We start from the raw sequence: 13,967 nt of genomic DNA, 5'->3' as shown, positions 1-13,967 counted from the left end.
GAGACCACTCCCATCAGGATACATTTTCATCATAGGATATGAAATGTGATCATTTAGAACAACTTTGTATTGACTTGCACCCAAATCATGCCAAACAAAAAATAAATAAATAATGCCCCTCACAGCATAACAGAACCACCATATTCTCTCACTGCAGGGATCAAGGTTTCAGGCATGTGCTGTTCTTTTGGTGAATGCCACATATGCACTCATCCGTTTGTCGAGATCATAGTAAAAGAACCCTCGTCTAACAACAACGCGTTTTTTTTCTACATCTCTATAGACCAGTGCCTCTAGTTTTTTCACCACTACATGTGCATTCATCGAATGCATGCTTTTTGCACAGCAACACTACTACAACATCCCTCTCTGTGTGATTGTTGATGGATTGTTGATGCTGACAGCCTGATCACAATGCTGCATTTTTATTCTTAGTCACCTGAGGAAGAGATTCTGTTTTTCCTTGAATATTCATGCACGAGCAACACAGTCATTTACTATGTATTTTCTCTTTTCTGACATCTTTGACATAGATCTAAATGCAGATACCACTTTACTTATTTTTCCTATTAAAAACACTATCCAGCTAAGCAGTCATTGTGACTGAAGCTCCTGCCATCCGCTCCCCAGCAATGAACCCTGTTTCAAAGCCACTTAAATCTTTTCCTCTTGCCATCTTGGTATAAAAAATCTGAACCAACTGGACATCTGGTGGTGTCTACATATGTTGTGTTTTTTTCTTTCAAATTTTCAGCCATCTATCTACTTATGTATCTGCATTTTTGGGACTGTGAGAACTCAGAAAGTTACTGAAACCAGTGCATCTGGTCCATTCGGTGACTAAATGCTCTGTCATAGATGTTTTCTGGAGTGAATTTCTGAGCGTTGGATGATTCATGTGTGAGTGTGTGCTTGTGAAAGGCTTAACAAGTTAGGGGCAAGGGTCAGTGGAGAAAATGCTTACTTGACAGCTGGACACAAAGATAATGATCTCTCTTTCTCTCTACGATGCATGTGTTGTGTTCAAATGGGCATTTTTTCCCCCCCTTCTCCCCAGGGACTTGGAGGATTGCATCAATGTGACTATCCTTCGACACATGACAGTGAGTACAAAGAAGACATTGATGACCTCCCTTCAACACGAACACACACATACACATTTGCACATTGCACCATCCTTGATTTAAACATAAGCTGTCTGTGTGTTTTAAAGCACATGGCAGTAGGTTTGCATCTTTCTGACAGGATTAACTGCCTTTAAATTGCTTCACATTGCATCGTGATGCGTGAATGTAAACATGTGCGTGTCAAACCCTTACAGTATATCTGAGGCTGTTTGCATGTCAGAGTTTGTTGATCTCAGAATTAATTGTGTCACTGCACTGTATTGAGTTTGTGTGTTTTAGTTCACGGTCCAAATTTGACATACAGCAATGACAGCGATGTGTCGGTGTGTTGCAGAATCCCAAGTCATCCATTATGTCAGCAGAGAAGAGAGCTCGTCTGAGGAGTAATCCAGTTAAAGTGCGCTTTGCGGAGGAGGTGGTGGTCAATGGGCACACTCAGGTGGGAAAATCTTATCTGATGTAGGAGGAAGGCTGCTGTTAGCCTCTGATGAATTACTTTCATTTCTGGATCTATCACAGTTTTTGAATATTCTTTATTTGGTCTTATCTTCTAAGCTGTCAGGCAGCCTTTTTCCTATTTTATCTTTTCTCATTTGATGTTGATCTCATCTAATCACACCTCTAACGTCTCTCTACCAGGGAAACTCTCTTCTCTTCCTGCCCAACGTCCTAAAAGTCTATTTAGAGAATGGACAGACCAAGGCTTTCAAGTTCGACAATAATACCACTGTCAAGGTATGTGTTCGACTCGGGGCAGTTAGAAAGATTTACAAGGAGAGTATTTGAAGCTCTCTGTGGCCTGTAGCAAAAGGTCAGAATTTTGATTTCAAAATTTAAAAGGCCACAACAGTGACACTACATGTTCACTTGCAGTGGGAGATGAATAGTTATATGATGCACATCACTGGCCCAAGACATGGCTACATCAATACCATTGTGTTTGTATGAAGGCCAATGACATGAAACCATTCTTCTCTTGCATTCCCTGGTGTATACAGAGCTGAATAAGCTGAATATACTTACATATTATTTCTGATAGCTATCATAATATCCTCAGAAGATCCGATCACAAGCCCCCTCAGTTTCTCACGAGCGTCATGAGACCAAGCATGAGCCTTCCTAGAAATGAGTGGGTGTAGTTTGCAATTAAGCACACTGCAATTCATGGTGGAATTGCCCCAAAGGTGTCAGAGTGTGGGTAGGCTGTAGCTGTTGTTGCTGTTCTTAATGATAGAATAATACATTAAAAAATAATATTGTGTCTGGAGGAGGAGGTTATAAAACATTTAAAAGTGAGGCAAAGACTGTATGGTGATTCAGGGCCATTATACAGTGAGAGTAACTGTTGAGAGGGCATAAGCTGAATAATTCTCCATATATTCTTCAAAGTCTTGTTGGCAGACAGAAAGTGCACTCTGTATAATTAGCATAATGAGACAGCAAACTAATAGGATGTCTGTTGTTGCCTTTATGAATGCATGATTATTGTTATAACAGATTTTGTATTTGTATTTCAGTTTGTATTCCCCTGCTAAAGGAGGGCTGGGGGGGGGGGGGGGGGTCAGATGTGTCCATCTGCCATCAGCAGACTGGGATGAAACATGTTTGTCTAAGAGGCCTGAACTGTTGTTTTTTCATCATTCCAGGACATTGTCCTGACTCTGAAGGATAAACTGTCCATCCGGGCCATTGAGTACTTTGCCCTGGTGCTAGAGCAACAGTACAGCATCACCAAACTACTGCTACTGCATGAAGATGAGCTCATACAGAAGGTGAAGGAAAACAACAGATAAAGCTGCACACAAACATATAATAGCTGTGGATGGCTTTATTTAAGAGTAATCTAACAGAACTTTCAAGTGATGCAGTCAAACTGGACCCACTGATGAGACAAATCACTCCAGCTAAGATTTCTACATGTTTACACCTCTATCTTTTGTCTTCACCAGGTGGTGCAGAAAAAAGACTCCCATGATTACAGATGTCTGTTCAGGGTTTGTTTCATCCCCAGAGACCCCGTGGACATGCTGCAGGATGACCCCTCTGCCTTTGAGTACCTCTTTTTACAGGTCAGAGAAGCCACATTTCATATCTGCAGCACAGTTTTATACTGGTCTTTGTCCATCTGAAAGACCTCCGCTTTGAGTTTCACAGTCAGACACGAGCTCCTTTCTCCCATGCACAAAAAAACAAGCCTAAATGCACATATAGGAAGAAAAAAAATAGATTGCAGACTTGTGGTTGTATATTAGATGTTTGGGTGGACGTTGATCTGGCAATTTCATCGAGTGTGCTTTAAACCTGGGCCAAAATAAATAACAAAAATAGTGCGAGTATCAAAGTCAACGTGAGTCATATTTGAAGTTAACATGCAGCTGCTCCTTGTTTCTTTCTGATATTAGTTCAAAACTCGCCTAATCTCATATAATTTTATGCTGTGGCCTTGTTAGCAATTTGCGGTTCTTTGAGTCAATAGTAAACTTGGCCATCCCTTGTATGTACCAGACAGATACTGACTTTGATGAAGCTCAGCTCTGAGAGTGGATTCTAACCCTGCATGAAAAACCTCAAAGTACTCACACAGTCTTTGCATGTTTTTGTTGCACAGTAAAGCCATGGGAGTGCTGCTTATGTCACGTTGATTATTGTTTTAAAAGTAATCTTGACTTCCTGCTGTGTTTGTTTTTTGCTGACAGTTTGGGGTTCCCACTTGGTTGACTTAAATACGCTCAAGAGTTGTGTATTTTCCAATGTCTGACATAAAGTGCATGTTGGGGGATTGTACAAGTAAATACAAAGACGATCGCGCTTTTCAGTTTTCTGAAATGTGTGTTTGCATTTGTCATGTCTGTGTGACACTGTGATTGTGTTTGTTTACAGAGTGTTGGAGACGTGCTACAGGAGCGTTTTGCAGTAGAGATGAAGTGCAACACTGCACTCCGCCTGGCTGCCCTGCACATGCACGAGAGGCTAGATAGTTGTGGACAGACCAGGGCCTCTATCAAGAGTATTACGTGAGTCATGTGTGTGTGTTATTTTAGGGTCACGCTGGAAGGATGCCTCTGGGTGCTGCGCTTGTCATTAAAGGTTTAGCGTAATATTGTTGATGTAGGGGTTTGGAGTTTTTTTTCTGCTGCTGCAATTATTGTGATTTGTCTGGGATGAGGCTGCTCTCTAAATACCTAATCTATTAATGTGATGGAAAATGTTGTGTGAACAGCAATGTGTTTTTGTCCTATTACCTGTGTGTGGAAGTGTCTCAAAGTACACACAAACATGTATGCATAAACCCATTTCCTAAAGAACCACCTCATACATTAACATGCTAAGGTACACCAGGTCAGTTATAAATTCCTCTGTGTTCTGTAGATGTAGGCAGATGAAGGGTCATTTAAAATATGCCAGTTTACCTTGTGGCAGGTGTGTTAAAAATACAATATTACAGTGTTGCTTTTTTAGTGTGTGTTTTAGTAAATCTTGTAATAACTTTATTTATTTATTTATTTATTTTTTTGGAAGTTAAAGCTACTTACTGTAAGTGCTGCTAATTACCATGGAGATAAGACCTGAAAAGGATTATTTGAAATATTGTTTAGTATATCTTTTCCATTACATGCAAAGTGATGTAATGTAATGCATATAACACTGTTTGGTGTCAGGGTTACTAGGTCTGTATGACAAAACCAGATAGACAGATAAATCCTTTAATTGTTCGTGAGGGAAATTCAAAAAGCTACGCATTATAAATTGTGGTGACATAAATAATAACTAAATGTTAAAAGTGTGCAGTGCTGTACAAATTGTTGTGGTAAATACTAGTATACAGCAGAGAGGTGATTTTGTAATTAGCATATACAGGGACAGAGTAAAATGAATAATATTGTAGTACAAAAGTTAAGACAACCAGACCAGGACGGCTGTGGCTCAGGTGGTAGAGTGGGTTGTGCTCTGATCATAGGGTTTGTCCCAATGGCAGGCAGCACCTTGCATGGCAGCTCACCATTGGTGTATGAATGTGTGTGTGAATGGGTGAATGAGAAACACACTGTAAGTGCAGACCATTTACCAGACCAGAAACCACAGCAGAGACTATTATAGCATGTTGTGTGTGTGATTTTGTGTATGTGGTAGCATGCTGGCATCAGTTTACTGTTCGTTTGCTACAATTTAGGGATAAATAAATTATTTCATTTGAAATATTGATTTTTATGCGTAGCTAAGAATATATTTTGCATGCAAATAGATATATCAAACGAGAATACAAATAAAGCTGAGGCAAACCATTTAAAGTAGCCCAATTCAATGAAGTGAAAACATTATACGTCCTGCTCAGAACCGGTCATTTGCCATGAGAAAGACCAAGTATCGTTGAAATGTCTGTAACAGATTCTTTGGAACTTGGTATCTGGTTATTACTTTTGTCATACTGTATGTTTTGACCTACAATTGCACTTTTTTCTGAGTTCGAAGCTCCCTTTTGTTTTTAAATGCTGCAACAATATTTTGTCAGTATTCAGTGAACTAAGCTGCACAATGTGGACACTGTGGTCCAGTTTCAGCAGCCACAGAGATGACAGAGTTCTTCCGTAAGTACAGAGTGATTTTCATTCCTCTGTGCATTTGCTGTTTGCAGAAAGGAGTTTGGTCTGGACAGCTTCATCTCTCCCACACTACTGAGCAACATGAGGGAGAAGGACCTGAGGAAAGCCATCAGCTACCACCTCAAAAAGATCCAGTCCCTGCTCGAGCCACGCCAGAAGGTAGCCGCAGATTGATGGATGAGTGGAACGAAGCATTGACAGGCGTAAAGAGACAGATAGTGAGAGTTTAGTAGTGGCTTTGGGGTACTTTTTAGCTGACACTTACAGCGTCTGCTAATCTCCCCGAGGTTTAAAGTGAGACATGGAGTGACAGCAGGTTGGGAGAAAGATTGATGGTGGGTGGGAAGGTAATTACATAAAAGAGGAACAGTAGGTCTGGGCCTTGGGTAATGTTGCTGGGGATATGACTAAAGTATATTTTTGAACATTCCTCCAAGTTTTCTGCTATCTCTGCAACTCTCCTATCTTCTTCCATGTCTACTATGTTGTCATAGGTAATATCTGCCAGTCAGGCTCGGTTGGCCTACCTCACTCAGCTGGGAGAGCTCATCTCATATGGAGGTCGTTCCTACACAGCTACAATGATGGTAAGGGTTAAGAGCCTTATGTAGTGTGGTAGGTCCATTTAAGCGTACACTTCATTTACTATTCTTTTGTATTTTCTTTCATCTTTCACATTTTCTTCTTTCACCTGCACTCAGCTTCAGGACAGGGAAGTGCTGGTCAGCTTGCTTGTGGGAGCCAAGTATGGAATGAGCCAGGTCATAAACCACAAGCTTAATGTGATCTCTACACTGGTCGAGTTCAGCAGCATCAGCCGAGTGGAGCTGCTCTCGGAGTCGGACAAAGTCAGCCTACTGCGCATCTCACTGCATGACATGAAGGTATGGAAGGCACAGGATGCACAGACACATTTATCGAGATACTAGGCTCTGTTGACACAAATGGGTATCCACTCAACACACTATAGTCGCACCACAGATCATGTGAGAGTAAATATAGGTCAGCCATTCTTCCGCCAACACACATACAACATACAACAATATGCAGCCTGAGGGAGTGTGTGGTAACTATACAATGCTAATTCACTGACTCAAAGGTGACCATATCTTCCTCTTTCTCCCACTTCCTTCGCCTTTTCCCCCCTTACCCTTTGGCTTTAATCACTACTGCTTTACCTTATCTTCTGTATTGCCCTCCCTTTCTCAGCCATTTGCCTTACTGATGGACTCTCTGGCAGCCAAAGACTTAGGGTGTCTGCTGGGAGGCTACTGCAAACTCCTGGTGGATCCCAGTGTTAATGTCTTCCGTCTGGGGCGCCCAAAAGTGAGGGTGCACCGGATTCCTGCTGAAGAAGGTGTGTGTGGGAGGTTCGCCGTAATAGAAGGCGTGTGCTATGAATCCCTATCAAGTGAGCAAAAACTGTTTCACTTAAAACAATCACTTTCTGGCTTTGGCCTTTTGATAGACATTTTTCACATCACATGTTGATGTATGTCACCAGCCAGTACGGGTACGGATAGAAAAGACTGCCATATTATACTATCAGAATTAAACATCATTCTGTCATGCCAAAGCACTAACTCATTCTTTGCTATGCTTGTCTGGTGTTTCTGTTTTTTCCTGGTGTTATTAGGTTATGTGTCTCGCTGCTGCAGTGACTCAGATGACTCAACAGATGAGGATGACCCAATGGATTCTCAGAATTACAAACGTCCAGATCCAGCAAGTCAGGACTGGGAGGAAAGGAGGAGAGAGGAGGAAGAAAAGAGGAGAGAAGAAGAGAGAAAAGAGAGGGAGGAGCACAAAGGCAAACAGGAAGTGAAGATAATAGTGACAACAGAAGGTAAGGAAAATGAGAGTGAAGAGGAAGGAGGGGCAACAGGATGTGGTCTGCGTAAATTCAGTGTCATGGATGAAGAAATGAACCTGGAGACCACCTGGTACCACACTGACCCTCGGGTCACCAGCAGCTTTTCCAGCTTGTCCAGTGGCTCCCTGAGCGCTGCCCTGGAGGAGAGCAGTGCTGCCGCCAAAGCCTCATCTCGCCTGGATGCTCTTCGTGGACCACGCACAGCCGAGGATCTTCCAAGCTTGGATGTTCACCACCCCTACCTCCTGGAGCCAAAACGGCACCAAGGGCCCCTGCGACCCACCAATCTCAATTACCGTGGCAACGACAACTCTTGTCTTTGTTTTGCTGATCTCTCCAAGGCTGATTTCCTACCCAGCCCGCCTGAGGCTACTAGTGATGATGACGATGATGATGACGAGGAGGAAGAACAGGGACTGGTTGGACTTAGACGCATTTCTAAAATCCCTAGTTCAAGAGACTTGAGAATGATTGACAGCATGCCCTTTCAAAGATCCCCTATTAAAAAGAAGAAAAAGATCCCTCCCAAAGTCCCAGTAAGGACAAGTTCGATTCCTGGGAACAAAGCAGGACACGCAGAGCACCGTCTGTCTAAAGACGAAGAGGGTCTATTTCTGACACCGTCTCCCAACCCCAAACCAGCTCTTTTGGTCAAAGACAATGTTTCAGAGTCTGAGGATGAGTTTTTTGATGCACAGGAGAGATTTACTCCACCAGTCCCTGATCTATCAGGTTTGTATAAAGCATTTTGAATAGCAATTTGCAGATGAACAAGACAGTTTATCCTTGTCACTCTTTTGTGTTAGTCCATTGTCTGAGGTAGCATATTAGTTTTTTTTAAGTAACAGCAACATGTGACAATACTTAAACATTGGATTAAAAGAGGTAGCTTAGTCCATTGATGGATTTCTCTTTTCTTTTGATTTCCCTGTTTCTCACAGACGCTGAGCTGGCTGATCGGCGAAATGCTAATCGTCTGAGTGGAACCTGGAATGGTCTTCCAGCTGTGCCAAGGAAAGAACCGTCATCCCCACTTGCTAATAAAGCCCAGTCCAGTAAAATCAAGAAGGAAACAGTAACACCTAAAAGCCCCTTAAATCAACTAGTCAGCCAGCAACCCAGTCCTCCAAAGCCATCCCAGAAGCCTGAAGTTAAGATCAAACCACCATTGGCACCAAAGCCCCAGCTGCCTCCCAAACCTCAGATCATTCCTCCCAAGTCCCCCCAGCATGGGAGATCATACGCCCAATGCAATGGGGATGCCTCTGGACGTTTATCTTCTGAACTCCTGGAAATGGAGCCAGACACCATGGAGTTTAAGTCTGTTACTTCGGGTGGATTGCCTCTGTCATCGTCTTTGATCACAGCAGTGCGGTGCAGCAAGCAGCCACTTCCCATCACAACTACACAAGCTGAGGAAAAGACAAAAAGGCAAGAAAACAGCCCAAAACCGAATAAGGATCTTCCACGTGAAAATGGAGCACATGTTGTTTCCAAAGACAAAACAAACATTGCAGATGAAAAGGAAACTCCTAACGTTGAGGGGAAAAGCAATGTGAATGACTTACTAACAAAAAAGCCAAGCCTACCCCATATCCCTCACTCAAATTCAGGTACCAAGTTAGCTATTCCCCCTCCGGTGCCTCCCAAACCCACTTCTCCCACCAATCTTCACCCCTTATCACTACCTGCTAGCTCTCCTGTCTCACCTACTGATCCAGGCAAAGGGATCTTTAAGGATACCGTCAGTCCACCAAATGGAATCCACCCTTGGAGCAGCCGCAATGGCAACATCCAGTCAGGACCTAGGAGGGTTTCTCTGAGCCATGAGAGCCTATCACCTAAAAATACAGATGCACCACTCACTCTTACCACCTCCCTCACCTCAACCAACTCTCAAGGTGTCGGAGGCCTGGAAGGCAGAGAACCTGGAAGATCTGGTTCTGGGTCTGACCTGAGAACCAGCTCCTCCAGCCTGGGAGGCAGACTACCAGCCTCTGCTCTAAGAGGGAAGATTCAGGCTCTGCCTTGGTACATGACCCGGTCACAGGAGATTCTAGGAACTCTTGACTATCCCTCCACTAGCTCCATCAATGGGGACACATCTGGATTTGGCTCTGGTTTGTCTGTAGCCAGTGGTTTATCAGACTTAAACAAAACTCCTGTCAAGGACAAAGAGACGGGGATCTCAAATTCAGGAAGTAAAGGGAACATTTTAGAGGATGGAGCTGAGGTTGTCATAGCAACCATAAAAGAGGCCCAGGAAGTGACCTCACACATGAAGAACGCCAATGGCACAAATGGCTCACACCCTAATCTTAGTTTTAGAGAAAATAGTGTACTTAGTGGCAGTGTTTCATCAGAGCAGCCGCAGTCAAGACCTCATTCAGCAGTAGGGTTAGGAGGTGTGTCTGATATGCAAATTGGAGGTGACTCACCAACCTCCTCACTTGCTGACACTACTCCTCCACAGCAACACCGGGAAGCTTGTGGCTGCCGCACTGTTTACGCCAATTGTTTCAGTGGAGACACAGAGGATGGTGTCAGCTTTGACGAGGAGCTTACTGTTTATGAGTTTTCCCGCCGAATACGCCCCAAACCTGCACGACCCGCACCTGTCCCTTCTCCAACAACACCATCACCAAAACCCAACATTTTGTCCTTGCTGCGGGACAACCCACGCCCACTGTCTACTTTCTCCACTGCCTCCTCTGAACTCAGTCCTCTAGTTTCACGTCCAGCTTCTCCTACAACTTCAGTAGGTGGTCCCCTTCGTTCACTTACCAACAAGAATTATGGTGGGCTGAGGGGAGGCTTTGCCTCTCTTCGGCAAGATATAGATCAACTTCTTCTTGTCTTAGAGAGAGGACCACTTGAGCAAACACAACAAACATCATCACAAGAGTTAAAGCAGGGTAGCACAGGCATAAAAGGAGAGCCTGACCTAAATCACAATGGAACTGACGACAGCACTACCCCAGCCCAAAGCCTAAGTTGTACTGGGACAAGCCCTTCCACGCTGACAGAGGCTGAAAGGAGTCTTCTCCAAGCAGAGGCTCGACGATTGGCATCGGGGTGTCAGCGGGCCACACGTGTAGGCTGGGCACCCGATGAAGCTCTACGTTCTTTGTCAAACAGCTTCAGCGCCCTGGTTCAGTTGTCAGCAGCCTGCTTGCGAACAAACTCCTGCCCTGGTTGTGATGTCTGCCATAACGCAAGTCTGCTCAACAGGGATGAGGATGATGACGGCCAGGAGGCCATGGACAAGCTAAGGGAGATAGTGAGTCTGTACCGAGAGTTTGTTGGGGCCGTTGAGACAGCTGGAACTGGTGGTGGAATCGGGAGTAAAACTGCGGGCCTCACTGGGTCTGGACAGGGTCAGGGGGAGGGTGACGGGGTGAGGCTACTTGCCAAACGCTGCACTGTGCTCATCTCTTCTGTATTCGCACTCACACAGCTCTTCCGGACACGCACACTAGATCCCTCGGACACACCTGGCCACGTACCTCTCAACTTTTGACCTGTGAACTTTTAACCACTAATAACCCACTGACTCGAGGTGGGACAAGAGGAAACAGCACAGAGCTATCTGGTGTGTAACTCCTGTGCTTTTGTGCAGTAAGTGCCATGCACACCACAGCACACACATACCCACACTACACGTACCCACATGGAAACACATACACCAAACATAACACTAGACGATGAGAGGAAATTTAATTGCTCGGCCTCTCTTTGGACGCATATGGACTATGCATTTGTACATACGAATTTTATAATTATCTTATAATTCTCTTATTTTATGATACAATATGTGTATGTATGTAAGGATGGATAACCCATGTATGTATTTATGTATTTATTTTTACAATATTTGCACCATGATCTGTGATGTTCAGGTCTTTGGTGAGGAAAAAAAAAAACTATGGATGTCACTGGAATTTTTATTTTTCCTTCTCTTTGAGACAGTATTATGTTATCTTTTGCTGCTTTAAAGATTTCTCCACTCCACAAGGTGTAATCTGTAAATTGTCATTTTTCAAGTTTATTATTATTATTATTACAGTGCGTATACTGACAAAATACAGAAAACAGACTTTATCATGTGCAAAATATAGTAATTGACTGATTTGTTTTATATGTGCAGCGTTTGCACCTTTTTAAGGATTTAGTTTTTCAACATTACAGTCACATTTAAATGGGATACAAAACTATACCATTACACAGCAGGGAGAGCACTTTTGACTGTTACAGATTGCACCTTTTTACGAGACACATACCCTTGTGTAAAGTGTTTTTTCTACCCCTTCCCTGTTCAAACTGACTCTGAGTGAATGCTTCTTGGAAATACTCCCATTACCCAAACGTATGCAGTATTATAACATTAATCTAGTTTTCATCCAAAGGACACATACATATATATTTTCTGGGAATGTGTGGGTGGGGCCCAGGCAGCAAAACAGGGTTAAAATGTTTATGTAGTTAAAAAATATTTTTAACTAGGCACAAGGGTGACTGTTAAACTCTGTCCAGATGTAGCAAAGATCCAAAGTCTTAAAACACTGAGCCACAACTGTTCCCTGCTATGGTTTCCTCTTTTGGCACTCACCATTTTATTAATAACATGCTGACTGACGGATGGACTGACTGCTGTATGCTGGGGTCAGAACTGTAGATATACATGTATATCTCTGTGTCCTATTCTGTCCCTACCTTAGTTTATGGCTATGCAAACATAAACTCCTCAACCCCTGCATACTATATTTATGTTTTTTGTGCTAACATTAAAAACAACAATAGCTGCATTATGTTTGTTTGAATATAATGGGTGCTTTCTTTGTTTGGAATGTTGGCTTTTGTCTTGTTTCAGAAAAAAAAAAAAAATTCTGCATTATGGATTGCAACGTTTTGCAAGGTTGCATGGCATTAGCATTTGTCAATATTAAGACTCCTGTCTATACTGATGTCTGTGAATTGTCAGTACAAGGATTACATTGCTCGATCAGTTTGCTGATGTACAGTGTTCACTAGTCAGATCGTCCATATCACATGATGCCAGCTCATTTGATGAGCCATCCGATTTGAAGGATTTACTTGAGCCACCTATGACAACAGGAAGGTAATTAAGCCAAATCAGTCAGCAGTTGCTTATACAAATATGATAAGGGGATTAGCTGAAATAAAGACAGCTTTAGAGTTCAGAGACAGGCGCAAGGAGATAGGCTGTGTATTTAATCTTACAAATTGATGACTGAGGGAAATTTTGTCTAGGTGGCTATATTTAACAAAATAAATAAAATAAAAATGGGTAGGTCTCTTGCCTGAGCTTCCAATTGCCATGGAGGTAATGTCCGGTAGCAGTGTCCATCACAGCACTAACATCAAAACATCTGGTCACGTCTCAGGAGTGTCTCCTGTGGTTCATCAGGCAGGCTAAAACAGTAGAGAGTGCCTGTGTCATCAACTTCTTCCTGTATGGTAAACTTGTATGAACAGCATTTCATATTCAGAGAGAACATTGTGTTTCTACATAAGCAGTCACTTTTCCGTATCCACGTTACAATGAAGTCAATGTACCAAGAAATGTATTGTTTTGGAATAAATGACACACTGACCTTAACAATGCGTGTTTAAATTTCTTTGTCTGCTAGAATTGTTAAGTGTGTCCAATTTTATGCACAAACAGCCAGGTCACAAAAGTTCAATCCAGAAATATGGAGTCCTATTTATTACATCATAAAACTTTCTGACTGAGCTCCCATTCAGACCTAAAATCCTTTGAAAACATCAGAGAATGAAAATGAACCTCACCTGGCTGGGCTATTTGTACCATTCTGCACGACTAATGCAGTTAATGAGGATTACTGTGGGATTTCTGTCTTAATGTTGACTTGCTACACTTCCAAGAAGGCAATGTGTTAATCTATGTATTCAGCACTGAGGCCCCCTTTTTCCGCTCTACTTTTGCTTTCTCTCATTTGGTACTTGTAATGCCTCTGAATTATTAATACACAGGCAGCTAAGCTGAATAAGAACAACACTTCCACTACTATTATTAAGTGAGATTCTTGAATAATGAATTTGAATCTAAAAATGTAAGATTTCATCCTTGGTGACAGAGAGACACTTGTTAGGGTGCAAAGAAACAGAGAGCTGAGAGGCTTTGTAACTACAGCGACTAAACCCTCCCTGATCCAAAGTCCCCATGTCAGATTGTCCTTAATCTGATCATTATCTGCAGTCTGACTTCTTGACACAGTAATCTAGAAAGTGAAGTAGCACTGTGCACTGCCCCATGCATACAAAAACATGGTCTGACAGTGAGGCCCTGCTGCTGGAGCTATTTCTATAATCAAATCTAGAAAA

At 42.7% G+C, this 13,967-nt stretch overlaps 1 protein-coding gene across 1 annotated transcript in view; it reads left to right on the top strand.

Annotated features, from left to right (window-relative positions):
* The window catches only part of frmpd1b (FERM and PDZ domain containing 1b), a 27,108-nt gene extending 13,887 nt beyond the window's left edge, over window positions 1–13,221 (top strand). Inside the window, exons 6-17 of the mRNA XM_008293128.1 lie at window positions 1,058–1,103; window positions 1,462–1,566; window positions 1,767–1,862; window positions 2,774–2,899; window positions 3,077–3,196; window positions 4,008–4,141; window positions 5,761–5,887; window positions 6,223–6,315; window positions 6,430–6,612; window positions 6,938–7,085; window positions 7,365–8,333; window positions 8,543–13,221. Of these exons, the coding sequence (XP_008291350.1) occupies window positions 1,058–1,103; window positions 1,462–1,566; window positions 1,767–1,862; window positions 2,774–2,899; window positions 3,077–3,196; window positions 4,008–4,141; window positions 5,761–5,887; window positions 6,223–6,315; window positions 6,430–6,612; window positions 6,938–7,085; window positions 7,365–8,333; window positions 8,543–11,121 (4,726 nt within the window). The 3' untranslated portion in view covers window positions 11,122–13,221. The remainder of the gene's footprint in view (window positions 1–1,057; window positions 1,104–1,461; window positions 1,567–1,766; window positions 1,863–2,773; window positions 2,900–3,076; window positions 3,197–4,007; window positions 4,142–5,760; window positions 5,888–6,222; window positions 6,316–6,429; window positions 6,613–6,937; window positions 7,086–7,364; window positions 8,334–8,542) is intronic.
* Window positions 13,222–13,967: the final 746 nt, after the last annotated feature.

Source organism: Stegastes partitus, unplaced genomic scaffold (assembly GCF_000690725.1).
Source record: "Stegastes partitus isolate 25-593 unplaced genomic scaffold, Stegastes_partitus-1.0.2 Scaffold860, whole genome shotgun sequence".
NCBI classification, from domain to species: Eukaryota; Metazoa; Chordata; class Actinopteri; family Pomacentridae; genus Stegastes; species Stegastes partitus.
This window is presented reverse-complemented; position numbering and strand designations above follow the sequence as displayed.